Source organism: Sorex araneus, chromosome X, assembly GCF_027595985.1.
Source record: "Sorex araneus isolate mSorAra2 chromosome X, mSorAra2.pri, whole genome shotgun sequence".
In the NCBI taxonomy this organism is placed as follows: domain Eukaryota; kingdom Metazoa; phylum Chordata; class Mammalia; order Eulipotyphla; family Soricidae; genus Sorex; species Sorex araneus.
Window position 1 is genome coordinate 49,571,162 of NC_073313.1, and position 17,207 is coordinate 49,588,368.

General features: G+C 38.5%; 1 protein-coding gene across 1 annotated transcript in view; it reads left to right on the forward strand.

Moving 5' to 3' along the window:
- Positions 1–17,207, forward strand: part of RP2 (RP2 activator of ARL3 GTPase) — a 56,112-nt gene that overhangs the window by 34,579 nt on the left and 4,326 nt on the right. Inside the window, exons 3-4 of the mRNA XM_004612897.2 lie at positions 656–770; positions 16,246–16,331. Coding sequence (XP_004612954.1) covers positions 656–770; positions 16,246–16,331 — 201 coding nt within the window. The remainder of the gene's footprint in view (positions 1–655; positions 771–16,245; positions 16,332–17,207) is intronic.

Here is a 17,207-nt window from a genome sequence, read left to right on the forward strand (position 1 = left end):
CAGAGCACCCTCCCACAAATGAAAAATATTAAGTAACATTATTACATAAGCATTTCCCTTTTTGTTATAATATTTCATATATAATATCATATACTATGGTATATTTAGTGAACTATATAGTATTTAATTATGTGAATGTACCATAATTTTCTTTGTATTTCCCTCTCAATGGATCTTTCAATACCACCAATCTTAAGTATTCATCTGGGGGTCAGAGGGATAGTACAGTGGGTAGGGCATTTGCCTTGCATACGGGCGACCTGGGTTCAATCCCCAGTATTCCCCTGAAGCACTGCCAGGAGTAATTCCTGAATATGGCTGGGTATAGCTCAAACACCCACCCCACTCCCAGAAAAAATAGTGTTCCTCTGCTAGTTTCAATTCAAAAGTTTTTTGTTTTAAATTTTGAGGATTTTTCACTTTTACTTGATGCTTAATGTTAACTTGAAATACTCATTCTTAACCAGAACCACCCATCTGGAAGAATCTCATGAATGTGAGATCCTGTTACAGCAAATGTCCCGAATTAGAGTCAAAACTAAAACAACTCAGGGTGCTGCATCACATTTTATAGAGAGAAATATTCAAATAGGAAAATATCATTTTAATCTCTGAAGCTCATCTTAAAATCCGAATGAAATTTTATTTTCCACAGATGATTGGTAAAGGCTTTTCTCTGGTACAGACAAAGGAAGTGACAATGAAAGCTGAGGATGCTCAAAGGGTTTTTCAGGAAAAAGCTGCTAATTTCCTTCCTCTTCTGAACAAAGGTAACTTCTAGATGATCAGTATACTTTGTGGTTATCCAATTAATATGCAAACTTGATTTACACTTACTGTTAACATTTCTCTTATTTTGCCTCGATTATTTTGTTTTTTTCCCTAACAGTTCAGAAATGTCAAAAGTTCATGCCATTCAAAAAGCCCTACATAACTAAAAAAAAAGTTGGCAGTGAGAGTTTTTTCCGCATTTTATCTTCTTAGCATTTGAAATTTATGTTGTGTTTTATGTATTTTATTATTGTTGTATTATTGTACTATAGTGAGTCTATTTGATTTTCCCTGCCCAGATACAAAGCACTTGGTAAGGGTAAGAGAGATAGTGGTAAGAGAGATAGTGCAGTAGGTAGGATGCTTGCCTTATGTGCAGTCAACTGGGTTCAATCCCTGGCACCCCAAGTGGTCACCAGAGCCCCACCAGGAATAAGCCCTGAGCACTGCTGGGTGTGGTTCATAAACCACAGAAAAACACTTGATAAGGATTCCTTCTGCCTTCAGTGTACTTTGATCATACTAGAAAAACAATAAGAAAAATAAATTAAAATAATATATATTTGCACACTTGTACAATTGATTAAATATACATGCATAATTAAAAGTTTTCCCTTGTTAGCTAATTCCATTAATAAATTTCAGATACTGAAATATGTCTGGAAATGAAGAATTGGAGTCCACATGCTCTCCTGAAGGGGGGTTGTCTGCCTTATAAGTATTTGAATGTGTGCTGGTTCTATTGCAGAGGCCTATTTAGCTGTCAGAGTTGGGACACTGTTTGCTTACGACTCAATCAGGATTTTCACTTGACTGGTCTGAGCACATATGTGTAGACACTGCAGTGCTGATTTGGTATGCCCTGGAAAGAAGGCCTATCAGCATTTACTTATTTATGTATAAGTTATAAAAAACTACAGAAACCTTTATTAAAATGTTAAAGAATCTTTAGGAGAATTGTAATAACTAATGCTGGTGAGGACTTAGTCCCACCCCATGCATGACTATCCCTCATATTATATATAGGAAATTGTGATTTGGCTCCTTTTATACAACCACTTTGACATGAGAAGATGTCAACAGAACCTTGAAAACAAACTCTTAGCAGACTTCAGTAATTAAGTCAATGAATAAGTGCTACAGGTACCTTTGAAAGAGTGAGAATTAGAGTTGAAGTGAACATAGAATAGGCTTACACTAACAATTTACCCATTCATGTAATGTTAGAGAAATGGTTTCATAGACTTTTTACACCCCAAATATATTATCTCTAAGTAACAACATTCCATGTTGGAGAAGGAAAAATTTCTGTTACTGAAAAAAAAGTCAAGCTCAAACCAAGAGGTTACAGGGATTTAGCAGTAAGTGTCATATAAATATTTTAACATATATTTAATTTAAATTAAAATATTTTATTTTTGTTACATTTTATTTAGACACCATGATTTACAGAGTTGTTTACAGTAGGATTTCAGGCATACAGTGCTCTTATCTCCAAGTCTTTGACGGTGTGCTGGTTCTATTGGAGTGTCCCCCTCACCACCCATGTCCCCCTCCCTCCTCTATTGACCCCAGATTCCCTCCTACCCTCTGACCTGATTCCTTCATAGACCTGTTTTTTTGGATTTGGGGTATACCCAGTGGTGCTATGGCTTGCTCCTGCTCTGTGTTTGGGTTCTGTGGTCTGGGATCACTCCTGGCAGTACTTGGGGAACTGTATGTGATGTCAGGTATAGAATGCAGATTGGTCATGCACAAGGCAAGCACTCTACTCACTGTACTAATCTCTCCAGCCCTACATTTTAAGGTTAGTTCTTATAGTTTGGGCCTCCTGCTTACAGTAAAGAGTAGTATTGGGTGTAAGGGTTTGGCTATTACGAAGTTGTTTACGATAGGCTATCAGGTATATGTTCCAACCTCTAATCCCACTCCCATGAGACCCTATGCCACCACCAGTGACCCTTGGTTCCCTCCCATTTCCCCCATCCTGAGCCCTTGACACATACAACTTTAAGATATAATGTATTTTTTAACTATAATTTTTTTGGGGGCTGGAGTGGTAGCACAGTGGATAGGGCATTTGCCTTGCACATGGCTGGCCAGGGTTAGATTCCTCCATCCCTCTTGGAGAGCCTGGCAAGCTACCGAGAGTATCCCACCCACATGGCAGAGCCTGGCAAGCTATCCATGGCGTATTCGATATGCCCAAAACAGCAACAACAAGTCTCACAATGGAGATGTTTCTGATGCCCACTTGGGTGAAAATCGGTACTTGGGGGTAGGGGCATTGGGGCCACACCCAGCAGTGCTCAGGGTTTACTTCTGGATCTGAGGTGAGAGATCACTGCTGGTGGGTTAGGAACCATATGGGGTGTAGGAATAGAACCCAAGTCAGCTGCATGCAAGGCCAAACCTTATCCACTGTACTACTGCTCCGGCCTGATAGAAATTTAAAATGAGAAATGGTCACAGGATGTACTGAGGTACTAATGAAGTCGTGTCAAAAGGTCATAGGAGCCAGCTTGAAGGATTTTCACTGCCAAATTTGGAATAATTTAAGCATTAAAAAGAATAATAAAGGAAACTGATGTAACATAATAGAAATCCAGGCATCCTTAGTGATAAGAAGGGTGCAGAAGGAATAAAGGAAAGCTCTTCTGCTCTTTACAGAATACAGAGAGCTAATGAATAAAGAGGAATGATAGACTTTGGAAGTCACTATTTTACAATGCCCAGTGTAATTCAAAGATTGTGGATGCTGGGGCTGGAGCGATAGCACAGCGGGTAGGGCGTTTGCCTTGCATGCGACCGACCCGGGTTCGATTCCCAGCATCCCATATGGTCCCCTGAGCACTGCCAGGGATAATTCCTGAGTGCAGAGCCAGGAGTGACTTCTGTGCATCGCTGGGTGTGACCCAAAAAGCAAAAAAAAAAAAAGATTGTGGATGCTAAAACTATTGCTACAAAAAAAATAGGATATTGGGCCTAGAGAAATAATGCAGTGGCTTAAGAGTGCCTGCCTTGCAAGCATGTGGTCACTAGTTCAAAACCCCAGTGTGCCACATGTGCAGATTGAGCTCTAGAAGCCCTAATATTTAAGATGGGCAGCTCTGGATGTCTGTGATCTCTGGCACTGCAAGCAATTTCTGGCCACATTGCAGTCAGGTATGTGTAAACACTACAAAAAGGAGTACCACTCCCAGCAAGCACTGCAGCTAAAAAGATGTGGGAGCATGCTGGCCATATGTTCAACCTCTGTGCCTTAACTGAGAGTGTAATACCCAGCAAGCACATTGCCCAGCAAGTATTTGCACAAGCACTGCAGCTAAAGAAATGGAAACCTTGGTGAACAACTTGGTTGAGTGTGCAAGCACAGCACCTGGTGTGCAATGCCCAGCAAGCACCTCAGCTACACATGTGTAAGCACCACATCCAGGCACTTGTGTGCAACCTCCAGTCATCAAAACAACAATAAGGGAAGGGATCTTGAGAGGGGAAGGAATGAAAAATATAGACTTATAATCATTCAGATTCAAAGGTTTTGTGATTACCAGAGCAATCCAGTGATCAAATTTAGCAATACTGACAGTTGTACAATCTGATATTGTATTTGTCTAGATGTGGCTCAGTGAGAAATATATTGCAGGGTCAGAGAGATAGTACAGTGGATAGGATGCTTGCCTGGACTGTGGTCAATCCTGGTTTGATCTAAATCACCACCTGTGGGTCCCTGAGCACTGCCAGGAGTGGCCCCTAAGCAGAGAGCAGGGAGTAAGCCCTAAGCACTGCTGTGTGTGGCTCTCTCCAAAGAAACAAACATCAGCTATGAAATACCTGTGCTCAGCTTATTTAATCAGAATCTAATCAAGCGAAGATTTCACTGGTAGATTAGAAGAAAGACTGGAACATGGGATACCATAAGAATATAATGAGACAAATCAAAAAAAGAAGGCATTCTATAAGAAAACTAGCAGAGATTCTTCAGACAATGTCCTGAAAAACAAATAAAACAATGGGGGACTGTTCTGGATTAAAAGAAACATAGCAACTAAACGCATTGAATGAACCTTAATTAGATCCTGGGTTGGGGCACAGTGAGCTATAAAATGTAGAACACATTTGGTGACAAGTGGTATTTGAAGATGATGTTATGAAATTATTGTTAGTATCCTTTAAGTATTGTGGTTATGTAGGAAATGCATGCATAGTCATGTTAATTTTAATGGATTCAGCAGAACACAAAAGTATGTATACACAAAAGATAGGTAAGTGAGATAAAGCAAATGTGGCCACATCTGAATATTTTATGGATAAAGGGGAAAGGCAAATGACTGCTATTTTTTCAATAACTACATATATATACATATACATAAATGTATATGTATATATATATATATGGATTTGGGGTCACACCCGGCAATGCTCAGAGCTTTCACCAGGCTCTATGCTCAGGGATCACTCCTGGCATTGCTCAGGGGACCATATAGGGTGCTGGGATTGAACCTGGGTACGCCACATGCAAAGCAAACACCCTACCCACTGTACTATCATTCTGGTCCCAATAATAACAATATATTTTCATCAACAACGATATAACATATTCTTGTGTTTGATTTTTTTTAAAAAATATACAGTTGAAAGAAAATTTTTCCAAAGAAAACTATGGGAGAAAAATTTTAAATGTTCATTGCTGTGGAATACTGAAAAGACCTTCAGTGGAGGTATTCCAGATAGGCATTAGAAAGATTGTGCCCTTGTGTCCTTATCTAAAAGTAACCATCAGCGAATTTAAGGGGGATTTCTCATGCTTGGTAAGATTGATATTTTAGGACAGATAATTCTTTTTTGTGAGAGACTCTCCACAAAGGATGTTTAGCAGCATTCTTGACCTTTACCCACTAGAGCATACCCCAACCCCACCATTGTGGCAGCCAAAAAATGTTTCCAGACTTTGCCAGTTGTCCCCTGGGGAACAAATTGCTCCCAGTTGCAAATATGATTCTGAGTTTAAGGTGGATTTATTCCTTGGAAAATTCACTTTAAAAAAATGGTTTTTACTTCAGAATCTAAATTTACCTCTTCAGTTAAAGTCTCAAGTATTTGCTTTGAATTAATAAAGCTGCTTGGTTTCCTAGAGAATTCTTGGTGTTTATTATCTTAAAACTCTTTCAAACTTTTCTAATCATCAAAACTCTCAAGGGGGGGCTGTACTGATAGTACAGCGGGTAGGGCATTTGCCTTGTACGCAGCCAACCTGGGTTTGATCCCCAACATCACATGTGGTTCCATGAGCACCGCCAGGAGTAATTCCTGAGTGCAGAGCTAGAAGTAGGCCCTGAGCATTGCTAGGTGTGACCCCCCCCAAAAAAGAAAATGTGTTAAAAAAAAAAGAACTCTCTAGGATGCTTTATAAACTATAAATTTCCAACTTCCATTTCAGAAATACTGATTCAACAGTCTCTGAGTTTGGGCCACAGAGATAGTAAAGGCATTTACCCATTTGCCTTGCATGCTGCCAACTCCAGTTAGATCTCCCCTACACTCTAGGTGGTCTCTTGAGTATAAAACGAGGCATGAGCCCTATGCACTGCCAGCTGTGTCTCAGGTCATCCCTTCTTCACCTGCTTCCAAATCTAAAATAAAACAAAACCTTCTGAACTGTATCCTTGGTATCTTTGTTTTATTTTATTTTGGTCCGTACCTGGTGGTGCTCAGGGTTTGCTAGTGTCTCTGCATTCAGGGATCGCTCCTGGGCAGGTGGGGCGTGGGGAGCAGGGAATCATATGGGGTTCCAGTAACCAAACCTGGGTCAGCCGCATACAATTCAAGAACCCTACCCTCAGTTCTCTCTCTCTCTCCATCCCTGGAATCTATATATTTAAAAGTTCCCCAGAGGATTCTGATAATTCATCAAAGTTACTGCCCTGTGTTTTATTAGAGGGTCACCTATTCTTTTATTCAAAGTTGCATGAGAGGTCTGAGAAGTAATGGGAAAGTCAGAAAATACAGAACCTTGTAGACCACTAAAACACTTGTCTGCTAGCCTGAATGAGCTGAGAACTACCAGAAATTTATGGGTTTTTTTTTCTGAACAGACTTTGAATATTGAGTTCATTTTAGATCTACAGAAAAATTGCAAAGGTAGGGCTGGAGCCATAGTACAGTTGGCAGGGCACTTACTTGCCTTGTACATGGCTGACCTGGGTTCGATCCCCAGTACCCCATATGATTCCTCCAAACACCACCAGGAGTGATCCCTGAGTACAGAGCCAGGAGTAAGCCCTGAGCACCACAAAACGAAAAAAATTGCAAAGGTATTACAGAGTGTTTCTGTATACCCTCCCTTTACTCAAATTCATGGACAAAAAACAACATGCGTCTGTCAGAACTAAGAAATGTATATTGGTAAAATACAGTTAACTTAGACTGTCAACTTCTTTCAAATGTTACCAGTTTTTCCCTTATGTACTTCTGTGTTCCAGAATTCAGCCCATGGATCCTCAATCTCCTCTTTTCTGCAATGGTCCCTTAGTCTTTCCTTGTTTTGCGTAACCTTAAAACATCTTGTTTTTTTTAAAAAAAATTCTCTTTTTTAATTTGTGTAACCTTGAAACATTTTAATAATACTAGTCATTTATTCTGGAGAATGAGTCTTGATATGGATTTTTATGCTGTCTGGTTAGAATGGAGTTCTAAGTTTGAAAGAAGTGTAGCACATTAGATCACATCATTTCAGGAGACACATAGTTATATGACTTATTACTGGTGATATTGACTTTAGTGATCGTTCATGTTCTATCTCCCTGGTTTCCCAAACTTTGGAAAGTTCTTGTTTTTCCCTTCCCATACTCTTGTTTGCTGAAAATGTCACCAAGACCTACCCACCCTTACTTAGAGAGGAATTAAGCCTCATCTCCTAGAGAAGAGAATATCAACATACATTATTTGAAATTCCTCCATATCTTTTCTCCACTTATTTATTTCTATTCATCTTCATGTATTTTGTTCTTGAGTTATATAATCAAATACTGTCAAATTGTTCATTTTAGCCACTGGATGATCTTTTATCAGTTATTTCCTCTGTCCTAGAAATGACATTTTGGGCCACATCCTGTGATATTGGGGTAAAACTGGAGGGGGTGGGTGCTCCTCCTGGCAGAGTTCTTGGGAACTGGGTATTACACCAAGCCCCTGTCACGCAAAGCATGCACTTCAGTCCTTCAGTCCATCTACCTGGTCTTTGACATGCTTTTTATTATTTCTTTTTCTTATATTATTATGCTGTTACTACTTACACTATGATATATACAATAGTGAAAAGAGGACATCTTTGGGTCCATAACTATAATACAGCATGTAGGGCACTTGCTTTGCCTGGGTTCAATCCCATATGGTCCCCTGAGCATCAACAGGAATGATTCCTAAGTGCAGAGACAAGAGTAACTCCTGAGCATCACTGGGTGTAGCCCCACAAACAAAAAACAAAACAAAAAACCCAGAACATCTTTGCCTTATTTATTACTGATCTCAGGATTAAAGTTATCTTTGTCATAATTAAGTATGATATTATGGGGCTACGGCAAAAGCTTGAAGTGCTGGAGTGCATATTTAGCATGTGGCAAACTTGATTTCAACCACTGGTACCATATGGTCCCCCAAGCACCACCAGGAATAGTCCCTGAGTAGTACTGGCTGTGGCCCCAAAAAGAAACAAACAAAACAAATGACATTGCCTAAATGCCTTTCATAATACCTTCTGTTATAATAGCTACTGGAATTTCATCAAATATGGATGTTGAATTTTGTTGACTGTTATTTCTGTTTTTATTGGGATGATATTTACTTAAATTAGTCAATTAGGGGCTGGAGCGATGGCGTTTGCCTTGCATGTGGCCTATCCGGGTTCGATTCCCAGCATCCCATATGGTCCCCTGAGTACCACCAGGAGTAATTCCTGAGTACAAAGCCAGGAGTAACTCCCTGTGCATTGCCAGGTGTGACCCAAAATACCAAAAAAAATAGTCATTTAATCTGGAAAATTAATTTTCTTGACATTGAATGTTAAACCACCCTTGTATTCCTCTTTGATCATGCAGTATTATTCCATTACTTACCATATTTGGTTTGGTAATATTAAATTAGGAATTATTTCCTCTGGGGCCAAAGAGATAGTATGAGGCATAAGGAGCTTGCCTTCCATGCAGCCAATCCTGGTTTTATTCTCCAAATCACATATGGTCGCCCAAATACCATCAGGAGTTACCCCTGAGCACAGAGCCAGTAATAGCCCCTGAGCACCACTTGGAGTAGCCTGAACCCACACCAAAATAAGGAATGTTTTCATCATTATTCACAAGGAATATTGGCATATAGATTTCTTCTTATGTCTTTGGTCTTGGTATTAGGTAATGTTGCCCTCATAAAGTAAATTGAGAAGTGTTCTTCCTCTCCTATGACTTGAAGACATGGTAGGGAATTGGTATCATTCCTTTTTATTTGTTTTGTTTGGGCAGTGGGCAGTGGGGGCACCGAGTTTGGGCCACACCAGTGATGTTTAGGCAAAACTCCTCCTGGCTCTGCACTCAGGGATTACTCCTGGCATGCTTAGGAGACCCATATGGGGTACTAGGAATTGAGCCCAGGCCGGCCACATGCAAGGAAAGCACCCTACCCACTGTGCTACCTCAATGGCTCTGCAAATTGGTATCATTTCTTCTTAAATGCGTGATGGAACTCAGCAGTAGAATTCACTCTGTATAGACCTGGAGATTTGGCAGATAATATTTGTAGCTGTAAAATTAATGAAATATATGTAGATTTTAGAATTGTTCTATACATTTTTCTTTCATGAGTGCATTTTGTCTCAGGAAATTGTTTCATTTTGTCTTAGTTACCAAAGTTATAGGCATAGAATTATTTGTAATATTTCCTTATTCTTATTAATGCCTTGATATAATTAATATCCCTCCTCCATTCCTGCTATTATTAATTTGAGTTCTTCTATCAACATAGAAAAAGGTTTATCATCTAATAGATCATTTCAAATTAACAGCTTTTGTTTCATTGATTTTTCCTTTTTCTCTTTTAATTTAATTGGTTTCTGCTCCAATATTATTTCCTTCCTCTTGCTTGTTATACATTTGATGTGCTTCTCTTTCTCTGATAATGTTTTTGTTTCCTTGTTTTTTGTTTTGGGTGAGTTGCTCAGAGGCAACTCCCTCCTTGGTGCCTAGGGATCAAGTGGTGCTGACCTTTTCATGCATAGCATGTACTCCAGTCCATGGCACTATACCTCTAGTTTCTGCAAGCGGTGTTAGGGGGTGGAAGCAGAGGCTTGGGGCCACATCGATGGTACTTATGCCTCACTCCTGGTTCTGCACTCAGGAATTCCTCCTGGAGGGCTTGGGGGACCATATGGGACACCAGGGACTGAACCCAGATCAGCCATGTGCAAAGCAAACACCCTATTGGCTCCAGGCCCTTCATCCCCTATTTTCTTAAAATTTTAGCTTCAGCTATTAATTTTAGGTATTTCTTTTCCTCTAGTAGAGTTGCTTGTCATTATGCTAGTTATATTCTATTGTATCACTGTGAGCACTGAATTAGTGAGTCCTGCACTGCTACTCTGAGGAGAAAAACAGTTGGGTTCCTGCCAGTCTTGTTCACAATGGTTCTGTCAGCCAATCAATATATATTCCTGTTTAATTGATTTTCTACTAAAAGTCACCCTATCTGGTACAAATATCTCCTACTTCAGATGTTCAACTTATTTTTTCACTTTACAATAATGTAAATAATGTGAAGGCAATTGTGTATTGGATTACGTGAATTCTATTAGAAGAGAAGAAATACCTAAAATTAGTTAGAAATTCTTAATATTCAGTAGAAATGTGACATTGCGTTTGGAACTTTGATCTTTACCTGAGCACATTTAGGGCATACAGTACTCCCTTGTGATACCAGACAGTAGTGGGAAAGCTGTAGCTGACAGGCAGCCATGTGATTACAGTGGCAAACAACTAATACTCTACAGGGTAGTGTATTGTTCACTGTGGGTGTTCATGGTGAGAACACATACAAACATTCTGTTTTTCAGTTTCAATGCAGTAGTCAATAAATTGTGAGATATCCAACATTTTTTACAGTTTAAAAATCCCATTTTGTATTAGATGATTTTGCCTAGTGTATGTTCTGAGATTTTTTCTTCTTTTTGGGCCACACCCGGCAGTGCTAAGGGGTAGCTCCTGGCTCTGCACTCAGGAATTTCTGGGGATTGAACCAGGGTCGGCTGCATGCAAGGCAAATTCCCCACCCACTGTACTATTATCACTCAGCCCCAACATTCTGACATGTTATGTAGGATAAGCTAAACTATGACGTTTGCAGGGTTAGATGTATCAAATGCATTTTCACTTATGATATTTTCAACTTACAAAGGGTTTATTAGAACGTGATACCCATAATAGATGGAAGAAAATCAGATATTTGTTTACGTTAAACTCACAGCCAACAGCATTATTAACTCATGCCAAAATGAGGTATTTTCTCTGTAAGGCACTTCACAGTCGTCCGAAGTTTCAGAATATCATACAGCACTTCCACACTGCATATGGGAACTTAAACAGCAAAATCACCTATAAAATACACAAATTGTGGAAAACTTGGCACAAAATACAGTGAAAAGAGCATTTGTCTACACAATCAATGATGAGACAAGAAGTAAGAGCATCACTTTGTTTAATTTTACCTGGGAAAGTGCACACTATACAAATGTTTTGCCATCTTCTGTGTGTCTGTAAATAACCATGAAGACTGCAGGTATTGATGTGGGAGTTACAGATAAATTTTTACCTAGTAGGCAAGTTCACAAATAAGAAATCTCAACTGATATGGATTTTTATATGCAGTTTACATGCATTTCCTTTTAAAAAAGAAATTCTTCAAGTATGACTTTAGATGCATCATGCAAATTTTTAGAGGTATTTTCATTTAATCCAGAATTTGGCAAAATATCACCCACTGTATCTTTTATAAACAAAGTTTTATTGGAGTTCAGCTGCACTTATTCTTTTATCTATTTTGTTGTGCTGTTTTTCACTATAACAGTAGAGTTTAGTAGTTGCACTAAATGCTATAATACAATTAATGCTACAATGCTACAATACAATTTCCCTGTACAATGTTGACTACTGATGTAGTTCAGAATATTTTTGGATTCTCATTAGGCTTTTCACTTGATATATGGGTTATTTTAGAAATAAATTTTTTAATTTCCAAACATTTGGAAATTGTCCAAATGTTTCTGCTCTTGATTTCTAGATTAATGCTTCTAAAATCACACATTGTATGATTTCTGTTTTTCTTTATTTAAGACTTGTTTAATGCATAAAATATAGTATACCTAAGTGAATATGTGCATATAATAAGGATGTATAAATTATTTTTGTTTAGCATAATGTTTCATAAATGTCCGCTAGTTCATTTTGGTTGATAGTGCTATTCAGATTATCTATATTCTTTCTGATTTTCTACCTACTTGTTCTGTGAATTAATGAATGAGGAGTATTGAAGTTTCTCATTATAATTATGGATTTGTCTGATTCCCTTTTCAGAGTCTTTCTGATTAAATTTTGAAGCTTTTTTTTGGTATATACATTTAGGATTGTTACATCTTTTTTCTCTCCCCCCCCCACCCACATCCCCAGTTCTTTGGATTGTTGCATCTTGAAGAATTCCTTTTTTGTTATATGAAGTGTTTCTTTGTCTGATAATTTTTCTTCTTCTGAAACCTATGTTTTCTGAAAGAAATATAGCTACTACAACTTTCATGTAATAGGTTTCATCTTCTTACAGATTATAAGTCTATATAGCTGAAGTAAGATTTTTGTAAGTGGTATATAGTTGGTACTTGCTTTCCTATCCAATCTGACAAGTTTTCTTTTAACCTCTGTTTAAATCAGTGTTTCTAAACCAGGGCCTATATAACCCCTGCCATGAGCCACCACAACATTTTAAGGGGGCTACAGATGAAAATCATGTAAATGGTAGGCCAAGGGATGAGAATATTGGGCTAACCATTAGGACAGGAGGGCACAGGAAGGAAACAAGGCCTGAAGGGTGCTACAGTCAGAAAAGTTCAAAAAGCATTGGTTTAGACTGTTCACATTGAAAAGGACTGGTAATTAAACCAACCTCCACTATCTAAGTAGCTGCTTTCTCTTCCATTTATTCTGTTTCTTGTTGCCTCTTTTTCTATTTACTGTGACTTTTTGATTTTGTAACACACTCAGCAGTACTCAGGACTTATTCCTGGTTCTACACTCAGGGAACACTCCTCGTGAGCTCAGGGGACCATATGGGGTGCCAGGGATCAAAGGTAGGTCAGCCACTTACAAGGCAAGTGCCCTCCCCACTGTACTATCACTCTGGCCCCTGTTTACTAGAACCTTTAAATTATTTTATCTTCTTTGTTGACTTATTTATTTTTCTTTCCAAAACTTAATGGCCACGTTATGTTTATAGTATACCTGTTTAAATCATTTTAGTTCACCTAATAATTTTATACCATTTCACCCGAAATATATAGCCTAATAAATAACCTCGCAACACTATAATCTTAAATTTTTACTCCCATACCTGTTATGTAGGTATATACTTATTATTACATATACTGTAAACACTCAATAAGTTGTTAATGCTATTACATTAAACTGTCACTTATTTTTAGAATAATTAAAAGAAAAATACCCCTGAAGTTGGGGTCCTTGGGAGATGGAGGTGGATACACTGGTGAGGCATGTGGTACTGAATTATCTGCATGAGAAGCCATTATTAACAATATTGTAAATTACAGAACCTTAATCAGTTTTTTTAAGGAAAGAAAAGGATAAAACTTGATATTGGTTCAAAACAAAAAATATCTCTGAGTACCATTGTGATGACTCTGGTGGTCTCTGGTACTATAGGACTAATCAACTCTGAATACTCAGGCCCACCAAACTGTCGCAGGTCTGGTTGTAGTGTCCCCTGGGCCTCCTGATCACAGTTTGGGAGCCTCCCAATAAAGATGATATTTCACTGGCGGTTTTAGAGGAGAGGCATGCAATTGTATTTAAAATTAAAATATTTTTAAACTACAATAAAATATAACTCTTGTCATTCCATCCATGTTGCTGCAAATTGCATGATTTTATTCTTTCTTATATAGTATTACATTGGGGCTGGAGCGATAGCATAGTGGTTGGGCGCTTGCCTTTCATGCGGTCGACCTGAGTTCGATTCCTCCACCCCTCTCAGAGAGCCCGGCAAGCTACCGAGTATCGAGCCCGCACGGCAGAGCCTGGCAAGCTACCCATGGCGTATTGGATATGCCAAAAACAGTAACAGTAAGTCTCTCAATGAGAGATGTTACTGGTGCCCGCTCGAACAAATCGATGAGCAACGGGATGACAGTGACAATAATAGTATTACATTGTGTATGTATACCACAACTTCTTGATCAGTCATCTGTAGTTGGGCATTTGGATTGTTTCTTTGTCTTGGCTATTTTATTAAGTGCAGCAATGCACATAAATGGCTGTATATCCTTTTGAATTAATGTTTATATGTTTGGGGGATAAATGCCAATATCTATTATTTGATCATATCACACGGAGAGAAGTCAATCAGAATCAAAGGGACAGATACAGAATGATCTCTCTCATCTGTGGGATTTAAAGGTAGCAACAAAGATCCAAAAGCACCATAATGGGGGAACTGACCCACACAACTGAAATGCAAGAGATGGCAGGACTAGGTTCCTTGGGGGAAGGAGATAGGTACACTGGTGATGAGTATGGTATTGGAATTATGGAAAAAAAATTATTGATAGTATTGTAAACCAAACAAATTTAATAATATTAATTTTTAATGTCAGCAATCACAGACACAGTGTCAGGTAATTGGAAATCTAATAAGTTTGCAACTTTTCTGTATATCTGAACTGTTGAAAATTTAACAGTATTTCATTTTAAAATAAATAAAATAGTATATAAATCTTGGGGTGAGGTGGAGACCTAGTATGGCAGGTACTTGTCTTCCACATGGCCGACCCCATATTGAATCATATTTGAACATATGGCACCCCATATGTTTCCCCAAGCCCCACCAGGGGTGATCTCTGAGCACGGAGGCAGGAGTAGCCCTGAGCAACACTGGGTGTGATCCAAACCAAACAAAATAAGTAAATAAAATTTAACTTTTCTGTTTTGTTTTTGGGTTACATCTGGGGTTACTCCTGGCTCTGCATTCAGGAATTACTGTTGGTGGTGCTTGTGGGTCCATATGGGATGCCAGGGATCGAACCCGGGTTGACCACGTGTACAACAAATACCTTACTCACTATACTGTCTCTGGCCCTAAAATGTAACTCTTCAATTCATGGGCTGGAGCTTACACTTTGCATGAGGGAACCCTGGATTAGATCCCCCGGTAACACCCTGAGCAATGCTGGGAATAACCCCTGAATACTGAGTCGAGTAGCCATCCCCCCATGATTCAGAGACACACAAATGAATCTTGGAAGAGAGCAGTATGCTGCAGAGATGCCCCTGGACCCCAAATATTTTTTTAAAAAAAATTAGAATTCCAGGAGCGCTCCGCCACTTTTGCAGACACACAACATCTCATACTATTCATAACAAGCAATACAAAATAAATTTTTAGCAGCTGCCTATGGGGAAGGCTTGGGTGGTGGTGGTGGTGGGAAAATTCGAAATAATGGTGGTAAGAAGATATACTGGTGATGGGATTGGTGTTGAAATGCTGAATGTAAACAAATATTATAAACAACTTTATGAAAATAAAATTAAGATATTTTTTAAAAAGTAATGTGGAGTTCATCCCTGCTTCAGTCAGCTTAATCAGTGGATGAATAAATAGCAGTACTTCTACATTTAAAAAAAAAGAGTAGCCATTCCCATCAGGACCACTTATGTGGCCCAGAAACAAATAAAAAAAATTGAAAAAGTACCTTACTACTTTAGGTGCTCCAGGGCATCGCTTAGCTTAGCCTCTTGACTAAGGGCATGGCTGGCAGGTAGGAGGAGGCAGTCAGCAAGACTGGCAGAAAAACCTTAAATTCTTTTTATCTTGTTCTTTTATCAAGTATTTTTGTGCTGCTCAATGGGTATAGACTTTTGTGGTTTTCATACACAAGTGAAACCAAAAAAAGCCAGACTATTTACAACACTTAAAAATTTCACACTAGTCCTATAATTGCACTGAAGTTATTCCTCATGTAATGAGACTCAATGTTGTTTTATGATTTAGAGTAGGAAGTAGCTAAAATGATGTATTCCATCTGTCTGTTTCCTTCTTCCCTTTCCCTCACCCTAAAAGAATACGCTAGAGATTCTTCAGGGAAGAGTAAAAAAGATTAATTTTAGAATAGATTTATATTCATGTTCAGACGCCACTTCTTGGGTTTGCTTCTAGGTTCTGTTATTGCATTGGAATTTAATGGAGATAATGCTGTAGAAGGATGTCAACATATTGTCAACGAGATATTCAATGGGACCAAGGTATGAAATTTATTCACAATACTTAAATTATTTCATTTCATTTGTCTTAAAATCAGATAGTATATTTCTGCCTCTTGTTACTTGTAATTAAAAAAACCTTTTCAACAGGTTATGATTTTCACAGCCCTTGGTAAATAATTGGTAATCTAAGCTTTGTGTTTGCCTTGACAACCGAATTTTAATTGCTCATAGTGTCACAAAAATAAAAATATATTTAAAAACTTCAATAGGGTCCATAGAGGTAATACAGCAGTTAGCTTGCCTCACATGTGGCTGACCCAGGTTCAGCCGCAGTATCCCATATGGTTCCCCCCAAAGCCCACCAAGAGTGATACCTGAGGGCAAAGCCAGGAGGAGGCCCTGATTACCATCCGAGTGTGGCCCCAAAACCAAAATAGTAAAGATAAAAAATAAAACCTTCAATAATATGTGTTTCCATTTGATTTTTTTCATCGAATATCTCTCCAAATGTATCCTGTTTTTGAAAAATGATAAGTTGTAAAATGGTATATTCCTAAGTTTAAATACTTTAGACAGATGTTTGATGTTTCACCAAAAATTGTCCAGTGTTTGATGCTTCACCAAAAATTGAACTTCAGCAATATCTAGAAGTGATATATATATATAGGAATCTTCTAAGTATGTTTATGAGCTTACAATAGATAAGAATTTTGGACTTAAATATATAAAAATATATGAGGGGCCAAAGCAATAGTATAGGTGTAGGGCACTTGCCTTGCATGTGGCTGACCTGGGTTTGCTCTCTGGCACCCCATATGGTTCCCAGTCCCCACCAGGAGTGATCCCTGCGTGCAGAGCCAGGAATAAGCCCCGAGCAACACTGGGTGTGACCCAAACACCAAAAAAATTAAATGA